The 23,514-nt window shown below is 36.3% G+C and overlaps 2 protein-coding genes across 6 annotated transcripts in view; both read right to left on the bottom strand.

The window, feature by feature from the left end:
* LOC142631661 (uncharacterized) overlaps positions 1-11,862 on the bottom strand; it is a 38,438-nt gene extending 26,576 nt beyond the window's left edge. For 2 of the 5 annotated variants that reach the window (XM_075805888.1, XM_075805890.1), the window contains exons 1-2: positions 11,377-11,862; positions 11,133-11,277 (exon numbers count right to left, since the gene is read on the bottom strand). In XM_075805888.1, coding sequence (XP_075662003.1) covers positions 11,133-11,277; positions 11,377-11,646 — 415 coding nt within the window. In that variant the 5' untranslated portion in view covers positions 11,647-11,862. Of the gene's footprint in view, positions 1-11,132; positions 11,278-11,376 lie in introns of those variants that run through there. The other 3 variants (XM_075805891.1, XM_075805889.1, XM_075805892.1) reach the window with 3 other exon arrangements.
* Positions 11,863-18,699: 6,837 nt separating this feature from the next.
* On the bottom strand, positions 18,700-20,212 carry LOC142631080 (uncharacterized). Its single transcript, XM_075805152.1, has 2 exons — positions 19,750-20,212; positions 18,700-19,369 (listed from the first exon to the last, which is right to left on the bottom strand). Exons 1-2 carry the CDS (start codon positions 19,960-19,962, stop codon positions 19,025-19,027), a joined length of 558 nt encoding a protein of 185 aa, XP_075661267.1. The 5' UTR covers positions 19,963-20,212; the 3' UTR covers positions 18,700-19,024.
* Positions 20,213-23,514: the final 3,302 nt, after the last annotated feature.

The raw sequence follows: 23,514 nt of genomic DNA, 5'->3' as shown, positions 1-23,514 counted from the left end.
ACCGCTCAAGAGAAGAGGCCACCGATGCCTCCTTATAGGAAGCAATCCCATACACCCTCAGAAAAGTCAATTGAAGAGGAGAATCCCCGCACCAATGATCTGTCCAAAGCTTAACTCTATCTCCCACCCCTACCTCAAAGCGAATATTTTTGCTAAACTCCTCCCAACCCATACGAATGCTTCTCCACACCATGCACCCCTCTACCTAGCTTGGAGGTCCATCCCCCCCATTCTTCCCCAAATTTTAAAGCTACAACCCTTCTCCAAAGCCTTATCTCCTCAATCCCAAACCGCCATAGCCACTTCCCTAGTAAGGCTTTATTAAAAGTAGTTACTTTCCTAACTCCTAACCCACCATTTTTCAAAGGTGCACATACCTTGTCCCATCCCACCAAATGAGTCTTGGAGTTCCCCCACAAGAAATTCCTTTGCAACCTCTCAATTTTATTGGCCACATGCGTAGAGATGGTAAAAAGAGATAAATAATAAGTGGGAAGACTAGATAACGTGCTTTTAAGCAACATTAGTCTTCTACCTTTAGACAAATACATCTTCTTCCAACCGGCTAACTTACGCTCAATTTTCTCCAAGATCAGATTCCAAACAGTGGGGGACTTATAGGACGCCCCCAATGGCATACCAAGATTGGTCATAGGCAAAGACCCAATCCAGCATCCCAAAATCTCTGCTAGGACATAGACATTAGGGACCTCCCCAATGGGAACCATCTCACTCTTCAACGCACTAACCTTCAAACCTATCATGCCTGGAAACAAAGAAGAAGCATCCAAACATGAAGAATCTGCTCCTCATCTGCATCGCGAAACAGAATCGTATCATCCGCAAACAAAAGATGCGAGACACATTCCCCTCTACCCCGACTACCAGCAGCCCTAAACCCTCAAATCAAACCAACCCCTTTGGCTCTTTTCATCATCTTACTGAAGACCTCCATCATAACCGGAAACAACATGGGAGATAGCGAGTCCCCTTGTCTCAAACCCCTCGAACTCCCAAAAAAATCAGCTCGAGACCTGTTAAACAAGACAGAGAATTGGACTATAGAGATGCAGGTGCGGATCCACCTACACCACCTCACCCCAAAACTCATTCTCTTCAACAAATCAAGAAGCGCATCTCAATTCACATGATCATAGGCTTTCTCAATATCTAATTTACAAATAACTCCCGAAATCTTACTCTTCACCCTACTATCAACACACTCATTAGCAATAAAAACTGAATCAAGTATCTGTCTACCACCCACAAAACTGTTTTGAAACTCAGATATCAGTTGATCCAAAACCTCTTTCAGGCAGTTTGCCAACACCTTAGCCAGAATCTTGTAAACACTCCCCACCAAACTAATAGGTCTAAAATCTCGAATATTGGAGACACCATTCTTTTTGGGGATTAAAGTTATGAAAGTTGCATTAAGAGATATTTCAAACTTACTGTGTTGATAAAACTCTTCAAACACAGCTAAGACATCTCTTTCCACAACTTCCCAACAATGGTGGTAGAAAGCCAAAGAGAAACCATTAAAACCTGGAGCTTTATCTCCTTCCAATTCCTTGACCGCTTGAATAACCTCCTCCTTTTCAAACCTCTGTTCGAGCCAGTCCCTCTTCAACCTCTCTATCTTATCAAACTCCGAGCCTTCCACCAAAGGCCTCCACTCTTTTGTCTCCTTGTACAAGTTTTTATAAAACTGTACAACTTGGTCTGCCATCTTGGATTCGTCCTCATAAATAACCCCACTTACCTCCAACATACTAATATGATTATACCTTCTCCGAGAATTGGCCACCTTGTGGAAAAATTTTGTATTGTTACCTCCTTCCTTAATACAAAACATCCTCGATTTATGTCTCCACGAGACTTCTTCCAATGAGATAAGGTTCTAAATTTGAGATCTCAACAAAACTCTCTCACCTAACTCCACTTCAGAAAGGCCACACTCCCCTTCCTTAACATTCAATAATTTCAAAGCCTCCAACAAGATTTTTCTCTAACGCTCTACATTTCCAAACTCACTCCAGTTCCACTGAATAATATCTTCCTTCAATGCCTTCAGCTTCTTGGCAAGTACAAAACTAGGGGTACCTAAGAAGGAATATCGATTCCACCAAGAATGAACCCTATCCTTGAACCCATCCGTCTTTAGCCACATGTTCTCAAACCTAAAAGGACTTTTCCCCCTTAATATCCCTCCTGCCTCCACTAATATTAGGAAGTGGTCTAAAATAGGACAAAGTAAGACCCGTTGGGTCACATCCGGATAGTGATCCTCCCAATCATAAGAAACCAGAACCCTGTCTATCCTAGACATCGAAGGCTGATCCGAACCACTCGACCATGTATAACTCCCTCCTTCCAATAGCAAATCTATCAAGCTAAGATCCTAGATGAACTCAGAGAAATTCTCCATAGCCGGGGTAAGACGTCCCCCCAACTGTTTGCTTAGGAAACGAACAATGTTGAAATCCCCTATGTAACACCATGGAACTTCCCAAAGTTGCTGAATACCAATCAGCTCATCCCACATTTACCCTCTAAAATTATTATCGTTCGGGCCATAAACCCCAGACCATGCCCAAATAAAACCATCCCCCAAACCCTGCCACCGAACTGATACGGAAAATTGACCCACCATTACCTCCAACTTTTCTAAAGCCCTCCTATCCCACATCATCAAAACCCCACCAGCTGTCTAATCCGCATCCAAAGCTACCCAGTCTACATAAGGACAACTCCACAAGCTGCAAATCAACTGTCTATCCATGCCCGCAAGCTTAGTTTCTTGAAAGCAAACTACATCACAATTCCACTCCCGTAATAAATTTCTAACTATCAAACGTTTCCGCGGATCATTCAATCCTTGAACATTCCATGACACCATTCTTAACTTCATTGAAACTGTAAACTCCCTACTACGACCTCAGTAAAGCAAACAAAGATAACTATCTTCTGTCATAGTTAACCGAGGAAATCAAATTCCTCAACTCCCTCTTCCCTTTATCCTTGGAGACAGCTTTCCGATGGGCAGCATCTTTCCTGTGCACCAGATTGGCTGCTTCAAACTCCGTCTCGAGTCTTTGTAATAGCATAATACACCTCTTCTCATGCCGACACAAAAGGAGCCCCATCATCTTGCTAAAACCGGGGAGTCTATGTTTCACCCAATTAGAAACACTCAAACTGTTATCAAACCTCATCACCTCAGAATTGCTATTCAAATCAGCCGTCACAACCAACCCTAAAGGATTAATAGTCATCAACGGGGAAGAACTAACTGCATCACCCAGGCCCTCCTCTGCATAAGTTCTTCCTACCTTAGTCAATGCCAGCACCGCCTGATTAGCCGGAAGGGAGGTATCTAACCCCTGAATATCACTTGCACCCTCAACCCGACCACCTTCATCTCCACCCGGCACAACCAATTCCTAAAACCCAATTCTTGATGAACTCAGAACGTAATTGGATAACACAAGAGCCATGTCAACCTGTCTCTGCCTTACCCAGTGTGATCGGAGGCTCAACAGAGCAAGACCCACCAGAAAAAGCCTCTACCAAGGTCTCCGCAGGGCCTCCCATAAGCTCGGGTAGAGGAGCAGACATCAAATCTGTCCTCGTGGTGAGGAAAATATCAAGATCGGCCCTGCCCCGTGGCACCAGTGAGTCCCCACCATGAAAACCACCTGACAAGGGACGACGAAGCTCCACCGATGCATTTGTAGGACCACTGTTCATCTCAGTTCAACCCACCGAGCTCATCATTGTCTTCAAAGGTAGGTGTCAAGCCGTACCGGCCTTCTCCAATGGCTCTGGCAACACCTCAGTGAAATACCCTGCAGCACCAGTGTTGTCCTGAGCAACCAAAGCTTCGTGAGATGCTTTGGACATCGCCGGTGTGTGGGCTTCCTTATTTAAGGAACTTGGGTCACCCAAAGATGGGCTTGCACCCACTACCATCCCAAAAGGGCCAGTGGGCTCAGGATCAGGGGTCACAGAAAGGCCCACTTGAGCTTGATCTGAGCCCACCACATTAAAGTGAACCTGTGACCCACTAGGACCCCCACGTGCTCCCTCTAATCCTTTGTGACCCATTTAGAATTCCTCGGTCCTCTTTTCTTCCATAACACACGCCTTTTTCTTTCTCCATTCAGCTCTACAGTCAAGCCTATTCCTATCCAGTCAGAGTTCCTCAGTTCACCTTTTTTCCAGAAACATGATCAATCCAATTTGATTTGAAATACAACGGGGATCTCCTTTTTTTTCTACCAATTTTGTCTTTTCAAAATTAAAAGCCTCTGTGCTGCACTGAGAGCCCATCTGACCTAGGAAGCTCGCCGAAGTTTCACTCAACCATCTATGTTCAAGTGCAGGGTTCTATTTCTCCCCCTTATTCTCCCCTAGTTGCAATTTCCCTTTACCATGGGCACTTAATAGATGTGGCTGATTTCTGTCCCTTAATTGCACCTGATGCCCGCGCACCGTATCGGCATAAAATTTAAAAGGATGAACCCCTAAGTTATCCTGATGAAGCAGAGCCACAAATTTCAAATGCCCAAACCCACCATTGACATAGTTATCAAGTTCCAACAACTTCCTTAGCTCTAACCCAAAAACCCTCCATCCATTCTTTGCTCTGCCAACTGGAATATTAATGGACCTCCTAGACCCTCCCAGTTTAAGTTCAGTCAAAAGTAGGAACAACCAAAAAGAGTTGGAACACCGTTGGAGGGTGTATGCTACATCACCATCCCAAAACGTATAAAAATACTTCGGATTAAACCCCACGACTATCTGTTCTGTACTCTTCATCAACCATTGTGCCGCATTCTTACTCATGAAGACCGACTTCATGAAGTACCTACTCCGCTCAAAAGTCCTTAAAGAAAAATACCGTCCCCCTTCCTCTACCACCAGTTGAAAAAATTTGGATTCAATACAAAAACAGCGAGAACCACCCATAACGAGTATCAAAAAGTACAGCAATCAATGCATAACCCACTTAGCTCCAAAGATGTTGAAAAACAGAGTCCATGACTCTAGAAATAGAACAATGAAGGCCGTGCATTCAAAATTTACTTTGAAGTTTCCTTCTTCTTTTTAGCTTTTAGGACTTTAGTTCTCTAAACAATCTAGACACTCTCTTCTTCCTGATGGTAGTCTGCTACTAGTCTCTATCTCCCTCTCCTCTCCCGTTATAGTCAGCTCCAAAGAGTGCCTCTACTTGTGCTACAGAATTCTCTTCAAGAAATGCTTGAGCTAATCTCTTTTCCAGAACTTTCAGAGACAAGGATAAAGCTAAAGAAGAGACAGTGGTTTTGAGTTTAGAGTTTAGACCCAGCTAAAGGAGAAACAATGTGGCTTTGAGTTTAGACCAAGCAAGAAGACAAAATAGGTAGGTAAGGGAAAAGAAAGCCAATATCAGCCGGTTTCGGCCAATTTCAGTTGGTTTTGGCTGATTTTGGCCGGAATCCGCACATGTCAGCACAAATCGAAAAAAAAAAAAAGGCGAATCGTCGCGTCGGAGGAGTGTCGCCGCAAGACCGATGCGGGAGCGGCAGCCCTGAAGCGGCACCCATGCTTTCTAGACAGGAAGTATACAAACGACTCACCTAGAGTACATGGAAGCACCCTTATCTATTGTAAATCTAAACAAATCAGGCAACAAATATTTAAAACAAGAATCCTCACACCATAGATCATACCAAAACTTACCTAATACACGTACGTCCCCCAACAACAAATTTCATAGATCAAGAAAATTCATCCGAACCTTATCTAATGTTTTTCCATATATTTATTAAAACTACAAAAATAAGCATTAAATTAAGGTTTACTCTCTCCACATAAATAATCAATCTATATTTACAAAAACAGGAAAAAAAAATGCAAAAACATCCTCTGAACTTCGCGTCAAACTCAAACTAACTTTGTGTTCTTTTAATTTGAAATGAGAAGTCCCAGAACGTTAGGAAATGTCTAAATCAATCCTTCTGTTACTATTTTGTGAATTGGATGGATGTGGGATGGAAGATGCTAGCACGACTTATGGTGGTTCCTTTTTCCTACAGGAACCACCACCACCACAAGCTTTGCCAAAGCTCCACCATCCCAGCCTACTGTTCCTCTTAATAATGCAGCAACACCATTGCACAGCCACACACTCACAACAAGAAGCAAACAATCCACTTGAAACCCCGCCATCAATGCTCCTTCACAACTAAACCAAGCACCAGCCACTATTTACATATTACCCACACTCATCATCCAAACTAAATCCCGACATGCGTCCTTCATGAACTGCTTTATCCAACATTCTTCCAAGAGCCTCCATCACCAAAACAAATAACAATGGAGACAACGGGTCATCTTGTCTCAAACCTCTGGAACTACCAAAAGATGAAGAAACGGACTGTAGATAGACAAAAGAAGATCCATTGTCTCCATTTGGCAAAGAACCCACTTCTTTCTAACATATGTAAAAGAAAACTCCACTTTACATGGTCAAAAGCCTTTTTAACATCCAGCTTACAAATCAGCCCCGGCACCCCAGACTTCAGTCTGCTGTCAAGACATTCATTAGCAATAAGAACAGGGTCAAAGATCTGTCTGTCCCTCACAAAAGCATTTTGAGATGTTGATATTATATCCCCCATAACCGTGCGGAGTCGGTTAGCCAAGACTTTAGCAATAATTTTATAAACCCCCCAACCAGACTAATGGGCCAAAAATCCCTAATCTCACTTGTTGCATGCTTTTTAGGGATGAGAGTAATAAAAGTTGCGTTTAAACTCTTCTCAAACTGACCTTTCACAAAAAAAATGATGAAATACGGCCATAAGATCAGCTTTAACAATCCCCCAGCAAACTTGGGAAAAAGCCATTAGGAAGCTATCTGGTCCAGGAGATTTATCACCATGAAAACTCTGAACAACATCAAAAAATTTTGTCTCTTCAAAAGGTCTCTCTAACCAATCCACATTATCGCCAGATATCATTGGAAAAACCAACACATCTGGAAACAGTCGCTCAACCTGCTGCTCAGAGTACAAATTCATGAAGAAATGAGTAATGCAGTCTACAATTATACCCTGATCCGAAGACAAGGTAACATTAACCATTAAGCTTTCAAAACCATTACTTTTTCTATTAGAATTAGCCATTCTATGAAAGAATCTGGTATTGGCGTCCCCTTCCTTCAAGTGCAACACCCTAGACTTTTGTCTCCAACTAATCTCTTCCAAAAGAGTCAACTTTTCAATATATGTACGAAGATTAGCTTGTTCTAACTTCTCCTCAGCTGATAAGCTATGTGTCTCCTCTTTAGCATCCAAAACATTCAACTTGTTGCAAAGGTCTTGTTTTTTATACGTGACATTGCCAAACTCCATCTCATTCCACTTTTTTAAATCCAACTTCAAGGCAGCCAACTTCTTAGCTAGTACAAAACTTAGGGTTCCTTGGAACAAATAGGATGCCCACCACTTCTTCACTTTGTCGACAAAATTTTCCACCCTCAACCACATATTTTCAAAACGGAAAGGAATTCTACCTCTCCGCTGACTCCCACCCTCCAACAAAATAGGAAAATGGTCTGAAAGTACTCTAGATATCCTTTTTTGTGTAAATTATGTGAAGTGATCTGCCAAAAGTGGGGAGAAAAGGAACCGATCTAGACGAGAAGCTAAGGATGTATTGGACCAGGTGTAAAGGCCCCCTTCCATAGGTATATCCATCAACCCATGCAAAGAGACAAAGTCAAAAAATCCATACATAGCCCAAGAATAGCTAGCAGAACTAGTTGTCGACTAATCCATGGGCATTCACCCCCAATGAGCTAAGTAGGTTATGCTCATGCCAAGGAGCAACAAAGATAATCAATTATACTTGCAAAACTAATCAATGAAAGTTATTTATCCTAGTTTTAACGTTTTTATGTGAATTAGTGTTATATTATTGTTATCTTTTACCACTCTATTTTATTTAAGTTTTTCAAGATAGTACTATCGGTGTTTTCAACAAAAATTAAAATATCTAAGGGTCCGTTTGTTTTGGCTTCAAACTATTTCAGAAAATCATTTTTCATAAAACCGTGTGTTTGGTTGCGCATGGAAAATAGAATTTCCAGAAATGCATTTCATTTGACCATAAAATTAAAGGGTTTGACCGATAAATGGTTTGAAGTGAAAATTTTCACTTCAAACCATTTCCGGACTCAGACGCGCAAAGAGGGAGAGAGAGAGAGAGAGAGAGAGAGAGAGAGAGAGAGAGAGAAGAGAGATCACACCCCAGCACTGGCTCCACCAAGATCACACCCTAGCACCGGCGCTGCCATCTAGATCGTGCAATCTAGTTCGCGCCGCCTTCGCCATCGATCGCACGATCAAAGCCTCTGCAGCGCCAATCGAAGCCTCCACCGCACCGATCAAAGCCTCCACCGCGCAATCGAGGCCTTCGCCTTCAATAATCGTGATCTCGCCTCTCTCTCTTCCTTCTTCTCTCCCGAATTTGATGATTTTTTTTTTTTTTGTTTCTTTTATGTAACTCTACTGAGAAATAATGATATATATTTATTTGGATGTTGAGAAAATGTGAGCAACAAGTAGAAAATGTATTTTCTATGGTATTTTCAAGAACATAACCAAACACTAAAAAATATTTTCCAAAGTATTTTTTAAAACACCACCAAACACCTAAAAATATTTTCCTTTCCGAAAAATATTTTCACCTGATAATATTTTACACTTGAAAAACATTTTACATCGAACCAAACACAGCCTAAGATGCATCAAGTTTATCTTCTACAGTGATATGTTGGTGGAAAAAAAGAAAGTAATCCTTCAAATCAAATGTGAGAATCTCATATTTTCTTGAATCTTGTCAAACCAAACATCCATCATTACATTCTCAGATAATCGAATTCCCAAGCATCACACTCTTAGCAATCTAGATGCCAAAGGGTATAATGTTATCCCCATTACATTCTCAGGTAATCGAATTCCCAAGCATCACACTCTTAGCAATCTAGATGCCAAAGGGTATAATGTTATCCCCAAACTAAACGCCAAGTAAAAGAGAACCTAATGTCACATGATATAGATGAATTGAAACCCAAGAGAACAAGGCATTGAGAAATCAAACTTTTTATCTCCCAAAAGATAGTTACCTTCCTTCAACTGCCCACCTATTCCTCTCAAACCAAATGTTCCATCAAACAAGAAGGTACAACTCTCCAATCAACAAGACACATTCCACCACAAAATTACATATTCCAAGAAGCCAGCAAATCAACTAACTAGCAAGGCATAAGTGCATAACCCAATCTTATACCAAAAAGGAAAAGAAAATCAAGGTCTAAAGCTCCCAATCCACCAAAAATGAAGAATGAAATGGCCTATTGTTTCCCCATCACATTGCCACATGTAACACAAACTAAAAAAAATAAACAAATGAAAAATCCTTCACTTTCATAAATTTTAGCTACCAAATTATGAGTCAAGGTTCCCCTCCACCCAAAGTATTCCATTTTAGTTGGAGCAATTACATGCCAGACACTCTTCCAAAGAAACCTCATATCTTCTATCACAGGAAAGTCCCATTTAGAAACTTTTCCCCTGAAACATGCAACTTATACTTGGTCTCCAACACATCCCATATTCAACTGAACAAACCTGAATATTATAAGAAGGCCGAAGAAGGGCATTAGTTGTCTCAATTAAAAAATCCTGAACAAGCCGAAAGAAAACATCAAATTTCAAAGCAACGCAACCCCTAACCAACCTACACAGTTAGCAACAGTTGTCCTCTCATTCACATCAATAGAGAATAAATAAAGAAATAACTTCTCAAAGGCACTTCTCCACACCACAGATGACAGATCCCATTAAAAAAACATATCATCGTACACCCACATTAAAAGAAATATTCTCTTCAATCTCAACCCACCACTCATATTATGTTTCCAGAGGCCCGCCCCCATTTGTTTTACAGCTACCACCCTCCTCCAACCAAGCATCCCTTTACACAACAAACCTTCATGACTCTGTCGTCACTTACCTAAGAACCTTGATTGAATTCACACAAGCACCTAAGCCCCCTTCACCAAATTATATCTAAATTCATCACTCTTCCCAATGCAAAGGAGATTCCATTGAATTTTACAAGTCTATCAATCACTAAAGCCATAATGTAAGAAAGGAGATTAAATAAGTAAAGATGCTAGACAGCACCTAAGGCCCCCTTCAAATAAGTACTACCCCTTCTAACTGATGAGTGCTCTCTTAATATAGTTGCGCTTATATAATTCCAATATCCAATATTAGCTATTAGTATATATTCTGTAAATAACTGTAAAACCATAACGTTTAGACAACATAATATCGACATTTCATTAACCTTCTTCACAATGGCCACACACACACACAGACATATTGGTCAAATCAAAACTACTTACTATCACCAAAATAGACTTAGTTGGCATGTATGTGTAACATAAAGATAACTAGAAGAATACAAACTGCAGATGCAAGGTGAAGCAGTATGAGTATGAGTACGAGAGTTGTGTGTTATAAATCTCCCAATTAAAGAAGGGGCCAAAATACATTGTTAGTCCCTAAAGTTTAGTACATGAGAGATTTTAGTTCCTGAAATTTAAAGTGGTAGTCCCTAAAAAACTTAAAGGAATCGCTTTCAGTCCCTAAAAAACTTTAAAGTGAGTGATTTTAGTTCCTAATAAACTTAAATTGATTGCTTTTAGTCCTTATGGAATGATGCCATGTCAATTTGTAGTTTGATCATGTCATCTACGGGACTAAAAGTGATCACTTTAAACTTGAGAGACTACCTAACAAACTTAAAAAGGAATTGCTCTAACAAACTTAAAAAGGAATTGCACTTAGTCCCTAAAAGACTTAAAAGTGATTGATGTGAGACCTAATAAACTTAAAGCGATCCCTTTTAGTCCCTACGTGTCAGATTCTAGTTTCAATACATCATCTTAAAGGACTAAATGCAACCATTCACAACCCATGTACTAAACTTTAAAGAACCAACAATGTATTTAAAAGCCATGAAAATAAATAAAAACAAAGAATTTTAGAAGAAGGAACCCACCTTACCTAAAACACAGTCCTTAAACTTTCCATCGTGAAACTGAGATTTATGTTTGGCAACATGGAACACAAGATAAATTGCACCCACAAACTGCAACGCAGTAATTACCAATGCAAACCGACTCCACCTTATCCATGTCTTATACCTCCTCTGTTTAATCAACAAATAGACTTAATCAAAACACAAAAGTTAACATTTTTTTCATCTGGGTCATGATTGATTTCATAGTTCATAGTTCATAGCTCGTACCCGTCTGTCAACAATGGCAGAGGAAGGAGAGTCAAGAATCGTCTGGGCAGTGGCATATTGGGCGAGTCCACACTGCACCATAACCACGAGCCTAAACCCAGAACCCAAAGAAACAGCCACAAAGGGAACCAAGTATTGGAAATCGCAAGATGAGTGAGCAAGAATCACGAGCAACACACCCAAAAGAACCACCACCAAGTTTGAAGTTCCCAATATTATGGTTGCCCATCTTAGCTTTTTCAGCGACGGCTTACACGCCCGCATTGCCATTTTGACTTTGGCTTTGAATTGAGAATCAAAATCCGATTCGAAAATGGCAACGTGGGGTGTGACTTGTTTGCGGCATATATGTGTGTAAATTCTCAGGTGCCTTGGGCTTGGGATTTAATAGCAGGTGGGAATTTGATTTTGTTTTCTGGGAAAATAGAACATGGAATGTTTTTGAAAGAGGGAAAGAAAGCGGTTTCTTACAAGCTGGGGATATTTTGAAGTTGCGGGTCGCACCACATGACTGAATAATCACATTATCTTTTGTGACTTTTTTGTTTTTTTGGAAAATTCACTTTTCAGTAATTATCTACAAGAGGTGGTGCGTAGATAATATTTTTACAATATTTTCACAATAAATTATAAGTGACTAATTATTATTGGTTCAAATTTGAACTTAACACTAAGATTACTTTTTTACCCCAACAATAATAACCAGTAACAACCTGCCACTTATAATTTATTGTGAAAATGTTGTAAAAATATTGTGGACATATCATTTCTCATTATCTATTCTATACTACTATTTAAACGCGGCCCTATTTGGACCGATTTTTTTTTGTTCCAAAATACCCTTATGTCCCTAAATTTAAGTAGAGACAGAACTAAAGGATAGTTTGGTAAAAATATATGTCTAACTTGCATTAAAATATTGCCTACAAAATAGGAACACTCCTCTACTAACCCATTTCTTTAAAGCAACTATACATTTATTGTTTTTTTTTTAAATAGAAAAATAAGTTAAACACCCCACGTTTATCCAAATATATATATATATATATATATAACTAAAGAACCATTCGGATTTTTTTTTTTTCTAAAAGACCCTTACATTCTTATGTATAAGTAGAGACAAAACTAAAGGACAATCTTAACTTCCACTAAAACATTGCCTAAAAAATAGGATCACTTTTCTATTGATTTTCAAATTTAATTATCCACTTATAAATTAGATTCTCAAAATAAAAATTATATCTATACTACTATTTAAGCGACTGCACCTGTTTGGGCCGAATTTTTTTTTCCAAAATACCCTTACACCCCTAGGTTTAAGTAGGGACAAAACTAAAAGATAGTTTGGTAAAAAAAATTTCTAACTTGCACTAAAATATTGCCTACAATATATACTACTATTTAAGCAGCTATCCCTGTTTGGACCGAATTTTTTTTGTTCCAAAATACCCTTATGTCCCTAAGTTTAAATAGAGACAGAACTAAAAGATAGTTTGGTAAAAATAAATGTCTAACTTGCACTAAAATATTGCCTACAAAATAGGAACACTCCTCCACTAACCCACTTCTTCAAAGCAACTATACGTTTATTGTTTTTTTTTTAAATAGAAAAATAAGTTAAACACCCCACGTTTATTCAAAAACAGATCTAAATATACATATATATATATATATTAAAAATTAAAAACTAAAGAACAATTCGGACTTTTTTTGTTCTAAAATACCCTTACATTCCTATGTTTAAGTAGAGACAAAACTAAAGGACAATCCGGTAAAAATAAAACCCTAACTTCCACTAAAATATTGCCTAAAAAATAGGGTCACTTTCCTATTGATTTTCAAATTTATTTATCCACTTATAAATTACATTCTCAAAATAAAAAATATATATATAATAAAAAACATAGATCTTTTTTTTTGCTACTACCACTAAAAAAAAAAGCCTCATCAGACGTGCGGAGCGTGTGGGATGAGGCTAGTATATTTAAATGAGAGTCAATTATTACACTTACTTACTGATATGTACGAAATTTTATTTTTAGAAAATGATTTCATAATTTTAAAATTAAAACTAAAATTGTGTTTTAAAGTTATTTACAAATGTGTGTAATAAACATTAATTTATTTAAAATAAAATTATTTGGTATTCTCAAAATATACACCCAAAAGGCTTCAAAAAAAAATCTAAACCCAAAATAAAATCCTATACTCTCTCGTATCATTTTTTTTTTACCCATAAATTCACCTTTTCATAGTTATATTTTCAATAAAATTATTTAATAAGGTAGAGTGAATTATTCAATGCATACGGAATACATATTATATATATGGGAGTGTATTCATGTTATTCTTTGTGAGGAAAGAATGCCAAGTAATTGTATTCATGTTAGTCGCTGTGTTTTTATAAGTTCAATTTTTGGTATTTGTGATAACGTTTTATTTTGGTTCTTATCATCATCTCACTTAATTTGATAATTAATAGAATGCTAACATGGTATGATTAAAAATGATGTGACTTAAAGAATTATAAAAATATTTAATTGGTATTAAAAAAGATACATCAAGATCTAATACATAAAAAATCTGTGTAAAAAAAATTAAAAAAAGAAAAAAAAGAAACTCCATATCCAAACACAGCACACACACAATTACCCCGTGATGCACAACAGTCTAAAGAAATGACAATTTCAAGGCTGTATATGAATTAGAGAACCTAACTTGGTCTAATGACTTAAATGATCTTCCAACACATTGCAAATTGGGAGAATGATGAGCTAGATAAGAGTATTAGCATCAGGTGTGCTAAGTGCTAACTTTTTAGCATTTAGAATTTAGCATACCAAACACCAAAAACTACCTATATCAGATGTGTAAATCTCAAAAAAATTGGCATGGAGCTATAGTAATAATATTCTAAAAATGAGACAGTACGTCATATATGCTAAATTTTTTTAATTATTATTTATTCACCTCTCTCTCTCTCTTTCTCTCTCCTTTGTCTTATCTCTATCCTCTACCTCTCTAAGCAGTGTTGGTGGTGTGGTAATCTTTGTCGATCATGTTGCTCCCCTCATGTTGCTCTGCTACTTACTAATCTCTTTGTTTTTGCTTCTCAATCTGGGTTTTAGGTGATGGCTTATGGTGGCATTAGTTTTGGCGGTGTTGTGCGGTGCTCAAACTGTAAAAGGGGAAGAAGGGAATTATTGTTGGCTCCGGTTGTCTCAAAGGGTGGTGGTGGGGATTTTAGGGGATGGGTAGGGGTGGTTTAATCATTTAGGGTGTCTCTAGAAGTTGTAGGGGTTGGATTTTTGGGCAGTGTCTTATGGCGGAGTGGTTTGTGGTGATTGGGTTGTGTGGGGTTGCAATGATTGGGTGGTGGTGGTGCATTTTCAGTGATTGGGTTATGATTTTGGTTTGTGGGTTTATGTGGTTGAGGGTTATGGGGTTTTGGCTACTGCTATGGAGAGAGAGAGAGAGAGAGAGAGAGAGTGAAATGAATATAAAAAAAAAAAAAACGAATAGAAGTGAAAAATAAGAGATGTAATGCAATGTGAGTTGTAAAATGGTGTATTATAATAGAAAAAGTAACTTTTTGATGTATCAGATTCTAAATTTTTTAGAAGAGTTGATGCTTGTGCTTTAAAGTTCTAATTGTGAAGGAAATACTTTGATCCACTTAAAGCACTTGGTGCCCTTGGTCCAATTGGGATGTACATGCTATTCTTTAGAATATTGGGAGTTAGTTAATGAGTTAACATAAACAATAAAATAAATATATATAAAAAAAAAAAAACTTGAGTGGCTTTTTTTTTTTTTGCTGAGATCTTTGAGTGGCTACATACATAGGGAACTTAATCATACATATATCACTGTAATTCTTAATATGTTAGGACCTAATAGTTTTGAACTTAATTGTTGAACTGGTGAAGCCCTTTTCCAACTAATCGGTGGCACTGTTCTCCAAGGTGGATGAAAACTTAAGAGACAGAAGATATATCATATATTTCCTTTTATACAATTTTTGCTTTTAGAGCATCAACATTTGGTCTTCTATATGGTATAATACGCTATATTTTAACATCAAAGCACAAAAAGAGCCCATTACTTGGTCTTCCAATTCTTAAAAAAAATTACAATTATGCTACTATACCATCTTAAATTTATGATGGAACTGTAGTTAGATTGTAAACTTATTTAATAGTTTTATATTTCTCTTTTTCTCTCTCTTCCTGTCACTTTTTCTTCCCTCCTTTTTTCAGTTTCTAACTCTCTCTCATTCAACCTCTCTCTCTCATTCACTCCCTCTCCATTCCCTCTCAAATCATACGATGGTGCAAGTGGTGAAGCGGCCTGGGTCTAGTGGTGCAGTGGCGTGGGCAGGTGGTTCAGTGGCGTGGGCAAACTCTTCCCTCTTTTATTTCTATTTGATCTCTCTTCCATTTCTTTCTCTCTCTCACCTCTTTTTTTGTCTCTCTCTCCCCTTGAATCAAGAGCTCATGGGTTTGATGTGGTAGACGTGGCAAATCGGGGTGGTGGATTAGTGGGTGGTGTTTGTATTGTTGATGGTGGATAGGGGTGGTGCCGTGGTGGTGGATTGACGGGTGGTGATTGAAAAGTTTTGGGTTTGGGTGGTGGTTGTGTTGTTGATGGTTGGGCTGATTTGGGTTTAGGAGGTGGTTTTGTTATTGATGGTTGAATTGAGTTTCTGTGTTGGGGGTTTATTTAGGGCTTATTTTGAGTTTCTGTGCTAGGGGTTCTGGGTCTTCACGGTGGTGATGGAGGTGATGAGTGGTTGAGAGAGAGAGAGAGAGGGAGAGAGAGAGAGAGAGAAAATATATATTTTATTGTATAGATATAATATTCTAATGTGTTGTATAGGAAAATAAAAGTTGGGATGTTGGGTATATTGTAAAGCGTAATGGTATAATAGGTAAAGTAGCTCTTAAGATGGTTAAATGATATATTTTGTAGAAACCGGATGTTAATGCTCTTACATCGTATAAATTTTTAGGGACATGGTATTGTTTTATGGGCAATTTCTATCACACATAATGTGTACATACATACATTGCGTGCAACAAATGAAAAATACTATTTCCAAGTCATGATTTCAAACTTAAACACATGACTTGAAGTCAATATTTCAATTCATCAAAAAAAAAAAAGTCAAGATTTCAATTGTTTGCACTACACACTGTGTGCAACAATCACTACTTTTGTTTATTATGTTGTTTTTTTGGCCTTGCTATATGCATTTTTCAACAAAATACATTGTATCAATATAACCAATATTATGGTGTATAGTGTAAGATGAAAGTTTAGAAAAATGCAGTATTAAAAAAGTCTGAAAAATTAATAATAACAAATTTTTTTATTTTATTTACATTATTAAATAATTATTTATAATATTATGGTCTGATCTCAATTGGATTAGAGAACTAAAACCCACTTTTTTTAATAAAAAAAAATAAGCTTTTAAGTAAAAAATTAAATTATTTATTAAAAAAAAAAAAACTTGGAAGGTGAATGTTATAAATGGTAATGTCACTGCTGAGCACGTGGCATTTGTTTCATGGATTGAGATAAGCTGCAATTACTTTATCTCCACTCATAATTTTTTTTTTTATTCTCACTTTTTAACTTTAATTTTTGAATATTTTTATTATTATTTTTATCCAATAGTTCAAATTGAAAGTTGTTTTTTCGGCTAAAATGCAAAACTGACCTTCTAACTTTCTTTAGATTTCATTTCAGTCCTTCAACTTTGCTTTTGTTTATTACAATCCTCTAAATTTCAGATTTATTCAATTAAGGCATTTTCGTTAACCTTTGTTAAAATTTTTTGAAAAAAAACCTAGAAAATATTTTTCAATCATTAATTGAATTTTTTAATTTAAAAAATTTGAAGAAAAATTTATAAAATTGAAAAATTAACCACAACATATAACAAAAGTTGATGGAAAAACCTTAATTGAATAAACTTGAAAATTTGAGGACTGAAATGACCAAAAACAAAGTTAAAAAATTGAAATGAAATCTTAAGAAACTTAGGGCTTGTTTGGATCACCATGATTTTGAGTGATATCACTTAGTTTTCATCACTGAGTTTCCAAAATATGCGGGTCTCATCGAAAAGTCTTGTTTGTCTTGGTTTTTAGGTGATGTTTTCCATCACTCAAAATTCAAAAATTTGAGTGACGGATGATGAAAACTGAAAACAGAATTTTGGTGTTTTTAGTTTTTGAAATATGAGTTATGGTGGCAAAATAAATATGAGTTATGTGACCAAACAAGAATTTTGGAGTTTTTGAGATACAGTGAGGTTTGGGTTATAAGTAATGGGTTTTGAGTTTGAGTTATGAATATTAAGTTATGAAAACTAAGTCATGGTCAAACCAAATGAGCCCTTAGAGAACTAGTTTTGCATTTTACCCTGTTTTTTTGAAATGTGGTTGTGGGGTTTGGATTTTTGAGATGTGGTTATGGGTGTGGGGTTTGGATCTGAGATGTAGGGGAAGAAAAAGGTGAGAAAATGTGAGAAAAGTTTGCTGGGCTTCATCTGCTCTGTTCTTCATGCATCTGGGTCCCTCTTTTTTTTTTTTCTTTGCCGAAGCTGGTTCTCATTTTATGAGAGGCAGAGTGAGGCAAAGCAAGGGTTTGAAGAGCTGAAGATTGGATTTGGGGTTCCTTCGTGCTAAGACTATGGTTCGTGGAGGGGTTTGGGAGAATAAGCAGGGGTGAAGGGGAAAAATAAAATGGAATGAGGTATGAATGTGTGTGAGGCAAGTAGGCTAACAATATCTTTGACATGGTGCTTAGATAGTGGGTCTCACAAAAAGTAAAATTATTTGATTTATCAAAGTTAGAAACAAGTGCTAAATATGCCACTTTAAAAAATTGTAGTTTTTTCAGTAATAAGTAATGAGTTATAAAGTGACAAGTGAGCATATTTCTTTAACCAAATAGCCCCTAATTCTCAGTCTTGTTCACATAGCAACATTCACGAAGCTCGAAAATACACAGATCCCAATGCAAATATTTGGTTTTTGGACCAAGACCTTGCTGCTACTTCAGGTATTCACAGCCCCTTCAGTGAGATCACAACAGGTTCACAAATGCCAATGGCACACCTTCAATTTTGCTTTGGAAACTGAACAAGATAGACTACTAATACCAGCCTTCTCAATAGTGATTTTGTCTTGGAACGGTGATCCCCCAGACTCAGTATCTGTAAAGATATGAATCTGAAAGGTCATCATTTATCCATTTGTTGTACGTACTAGCTCAACATTAACTAAAAAATGTAGTTAAAAAAGGGGACAGGAAATGCAAGACATGGGCCACAACAATATTGCTGCTGATTCATGCATTACATTTTTCTAATTGATTGTGTAGTACTTAACTTTCGAGCAGAAATGTATTGGAGCCCATCATTGTCCTTAGTGCTTACAGAGTAACAGTCTCACTGATCACCAGGGTTTACCAAATGAGACTATTCTATAACAAGCAAAACATAAGAAAGGCTTCCCATAGATTTTTACATTTTCTACTTCAAATAAGACATCATAAACCAGCTTAGCATGGCTACACCAAAAGGTTGATTCCACTTATCAATGTCTCCAATGCATGATTTTCTATTTTCCACAGCTCAATTTAAGAGGCTTAAGGTGTCGAGGGACTTGACCACTGGGACTTTGGCTTGTGGGGTCTGTTGGGATGGGAGTGAATGGACATACTTGCAGTTGGGACAAGATGGAGAGGATTTGGAGAGAATGACTAGGAGATGGCAATTCAAGCAAGCCAAAGCAATCATGTTACCATTTGAGGAGTATTTCTTCTTGGAGTCCTCAAGTGTAACAGAGCTGCCACTGCTGTACTGCTCAGAACAAGTTGAGTTTGTTGAGATGTTGAGTTCAAGGTCTAGCTTTTGATCCTTGGGCCACTCCCAACTCTTCCTCAAGGTCTTCCTGTTCAGATAATACATTCTACCTGACTGCAACAGCAATATACAAGAATCAAAATATGAAGTGACAAGAGAATAGTATTAATAATGCTAAAAATGAAATTCTATTGAGCAGAGTTAAGAATACAGTATCTTTCACAACTTTTTTTAATATATTTTTATATATATTTCATAACTAATAAAATGATTTGTTGGCATGCGAGTAATGTTCTAAATCCATCAATATAACACAGCTTTTATTATACACAAATCATGATAAAACCCAAAGTTGTGAAAAATGTTACAAAACAAATTCCCAAAGCTCATCAGTCATTGGAATAAGATCCCATTTTTACATTTACCAAAGAAAAATCTGACAGAGGCTATGTTAATATAATCAAAGAATAGGAGAGAGAGACAGAGAGAGTTACTTCAAGATCAAGGCATTGCTCCCAGTCCAATGGCAGTGGATCTTTCAGTTGAAGATCAACACTAGTGTGAACTGCTTGGTCAGTCTTGAGCGAGTGATCGTTGAAAAACTTCCTCTTCCGGGAAGTGTTGCTGTCAGATTCTGGAGATGAACTAATACTGCTCTTATTCACAACAAACTGTGTTGGAGCCAAAGAGAGCTCCGGAAAGTCCATTTCTTCTCACAAAGTCCTCTTCTTTATAAACCAATATATATATATATATATATATATATATATATATATGTAGTCAAAGAAGCAGCTCCTAGCTAGCTCCCTATATGCAATCTTGCTTTGCGCTTTCTTTCCCCACCAAAATATAACTATGCTCTACTATTCCTAAGCAGTAGAAGAAAAAGAAAGATGAACCCGATTGAGGAAACTTTGGGAGCAAACAAAAAGTAGAGGCAAAGGACACCCAAAATTCCCTCACCTTTGGATTGCAAGAGAAGAGAGTCATGCAAAGAGGGCTTGTCTACTAAAGAGGTTTCTTAAATTTCCTTTCATCAAACCTATTAAAAGGAGGGCCGGCCAAGCATTTAAGGTGGCAAGTAGGTCTCACTTTAATGACTCAAAATCCTGCTCTCCTTCACAGCATTTAAGACCAATCTACACATGCCCACCTCAAAATCCAACTCAATGTGCCTACTTAAATTCTCAAAAATTCTTACCAATTCTCTCCCTTTTCTTTCTTTCTCATGAATGAATGGTTTTGATTTGACACTTTCCTCTTCACTTAACATGCGCTAATACAAATCTAACTATTAATTGATAAGTCTTACTAGTATTTGATTACAAGCTTGGATTCATTATTTAAGGGACTAAATTTGTGGGGGAGAGCTAGCTATTGATGTCACCATCTTGGGCTGATATATATTTGTGAATAAACAGTGAAAGCTTACGTATATGCAATTATGCATGGCATTTATATAGTACTGCTATATAATATACTTTAAATGCATCACACATGGTCCCCCCATAAGTAACTAATGTGGTTACCATCTCCTGGTTCTGAAGTTATCGATATGGATGTAGCTTCATACAATGATGTTAGGTGATTCCCAAGAATGATATAAATGAAAAAAATTACACGTTTTACAATTTCAAAAAATATATATTACCCTTGAATATATGGAACTTGCTAACCTACCCATGGGGCTTCCGTATCCGGTAGTTTATCCCCGTAGGGTTCCATCAATCACGTATTTTTAAATTCAACTAATTGCAAATTGGAAAAAAAAGATGAAGTATTTGATATATAGATACAACAGATTTTCAGAATACATTGTTCGCTTTATAATAATTATTTTTTATCATCAAACTAAAATATCAATTGATTTTTAGTGTAGACAAAATTCAAACTCCAAATCTTTTATTTGATGACAAATAACTATACCAGGGACGATAATACAATTCTGAGGCTTACAACTCTACTTGCAGAAATCAAGACGTTAATTAGAACTTGTACAACAGGGTATCTCTTAATGCATTTTGTTAGACTTTTTACAAAATCAAACTGCTGAGACGCGATTCCGGTTTCCACAACAATTATAGTAACTGAAAGTAATGAGGCATTGATACATTAGCGAAGGCACAAGGAAAGACTATAATTAAATGCGAAGTGATAGTATTAATGAACCTGGCTCCCTTTTTGCTTTCTTTTACTCTTTAACGTCATCGTGACGATTATAATAGTATACTAATAATAATAAATTATATACAAGTGTAATTAGATTTCTTTAGACTTTCGCATGGGTTGTCATACTCATAAATATATAGGCTTTTGAAATATGAAGATGAGCAATAAATTAGAGTACATAGGAAATAGTTTTTGGTTAATTGAAACTAATTAAACCATCACATATTATTGGTGTAATGATCACTTTGTAATGTACACTTAGATTAGGTTAGAGTAGAATTCTATCTTATATAAAATAAAATAAAATTGAAACCAATTAAAACCCATGTATCACAATTTTTGTTAGAATATAAAACAATCAAGTACTGAACAAATTTTAAGTAAATTATGTTTAATCTATTTTAGACAAATCATATTAAATTACGTTTAATCTTCTCTATATTCTTCAATTTGGCTTTTTTTTTTGGGTATTAATTTTGTCTTGCATTTGATCTTCTTCTTCTTCAAGTTGATGAATTGATTTAATCAATAAGATATCATAATCTTTGTATCCAACTTATATCTTTTTTAGGTTTATTAATTGATTTATTGAATTGCTAAGGATCTTGTAGTTAAATCAGCATCTCTCTATGCATAAAGTGCTTGAGAGTTTAGGGAGGAAATGATTCGAGCCTTATTTGCCTTTTCTTCTTCTTTTATTATTATATTTTTTTAATTCAATAAAAAAGAGAATTTAAATTATGGATGTTTCTTTTGAAAATACAAGAAGATGCCAAACATTTGAGCTAACAAGGTTCTTAGCTTAATGTTTGCTTCTCTGTTGGTTTTAATTTTTTTTTTTTTTTATCACTAAAAGGTTTTGTTCCTATGTTTTGGTGTCTATCTTATTGTTATTGGTAATCAGCTCTAATCTTCTTCAGGAATGGTTTTAGTTTGTATTCTAACTTTTGTTATTTAATTAAATGTATGCTGATACATGGATTGAAAAAGTATTGTCTACTTATAGTTTAAGATTGGTAATCTAAATTTTTTTAAGTAAATGAGGAATGAATATTTTTCTGAGTTCAGAGGCATGCACTTGAGTTTCAATGTTGATTATATTCTCACATTACCTTTTGAATTCTAGTGAAACTAAGATAGTGAGAGGTAAAGGAGATATATAATTTTTTTTTTCTTTTTTTGTCATAGACAATGAAAAAGTCATTTCCTCGATAAAATGATGATCAAATGTAAAGAACTTTATTTTTCTGGTTTCTTGTATAATTTTGTTTTTACATTCTAATTAGAAAGTTATAATGGGAAAGAAAGACTTGAACCCTAGATATTTTTGTTGAAAACACTAAAAAAAAATAAGTTGAGTTACAACTTACAAGACTCTTAGCCAAGAGAGTCAATCTTGTACCAGAGATTGTACCGGTTTGACCAGTGAAATGATATATTTCGGTACCGGTCAATACTGGTGTACCGTTTCAAGTTTACCATTATTTTTATTTATATATATATATGTATGTATGTATATGTGTGTGTGTACATATATATATATATTATAATAAATATAAAAGTTTACCATTAAACATTACCTCAATTCAGAAAAAAATTATTCATGATTTTAGACTTTAGCATCAATTAAAAGAAAAATATATATAAAATAGAAAGTTTAATTGTTCATTGCATACTAAAAAAACAAATAATACTAATAAGTTAATGTAAGTAAATTACCATTCTGTGTTTACAAAAATTTAAAAATTACAAAATTAAAAAAAAAAAACTTTTTTTATGTACCGGCTGGTATGCTCAGTATTGCCCGAAATCGGCTGATATCACCGGTACATGGCCGGTATGGCTAGTATTTAAACTAGTATAAAACGTTAATGTTTCGATACCGGTATATGTACCGGTACGGTACATACCGGCCAGTATGGCTGGTACCGGTACGGTATCGACCACTTTGCTCTTAGCACTTTGTGATGCATAGCTTTTAAATGACATTATAATACTATTTGAGTAAATTACAACAAGAAAATGTAATATATATATATATATATATATATACCTTCTTCTTCTTTTTTCTGGATAATTACAGGGGATAG

This window comes from Castanea sativa, chromosome 4 (assembly GCF_040712315.1).
Source record: "Castanea sativa cultivar Marrone di Chiusa Pesio chromosome 4, ASM4071231v1".
NCBI lineage: Eukaryota > Viridiplantae > Streptophyta > Magnoliopsida > Fagales > Fagaceae > Castanea > Castanea sativa.
Note: the sequence above shows the minus strand (reverse complement) of the source record. Positions and strands in the feature narration are given on the sequence as shown.

Bases quoted from the DNA above. Each gene is read 5' to 3' on its own strand.
- LOC142631080 (XM_075805152.1), bottom strand. From the start codon at position 19,962: ATGGACTTTCCGGAGCTCTCTTTGGCTCCAACACAGTTTGTTGTGAAT. The intron at 19,370-19,749 runs GTAACTCTCTCT...TTGCTGTTGCAG, and splicing joins AGCAATGCCTTGATCTTGAA to TCAGGTAGAATGTATTATCT.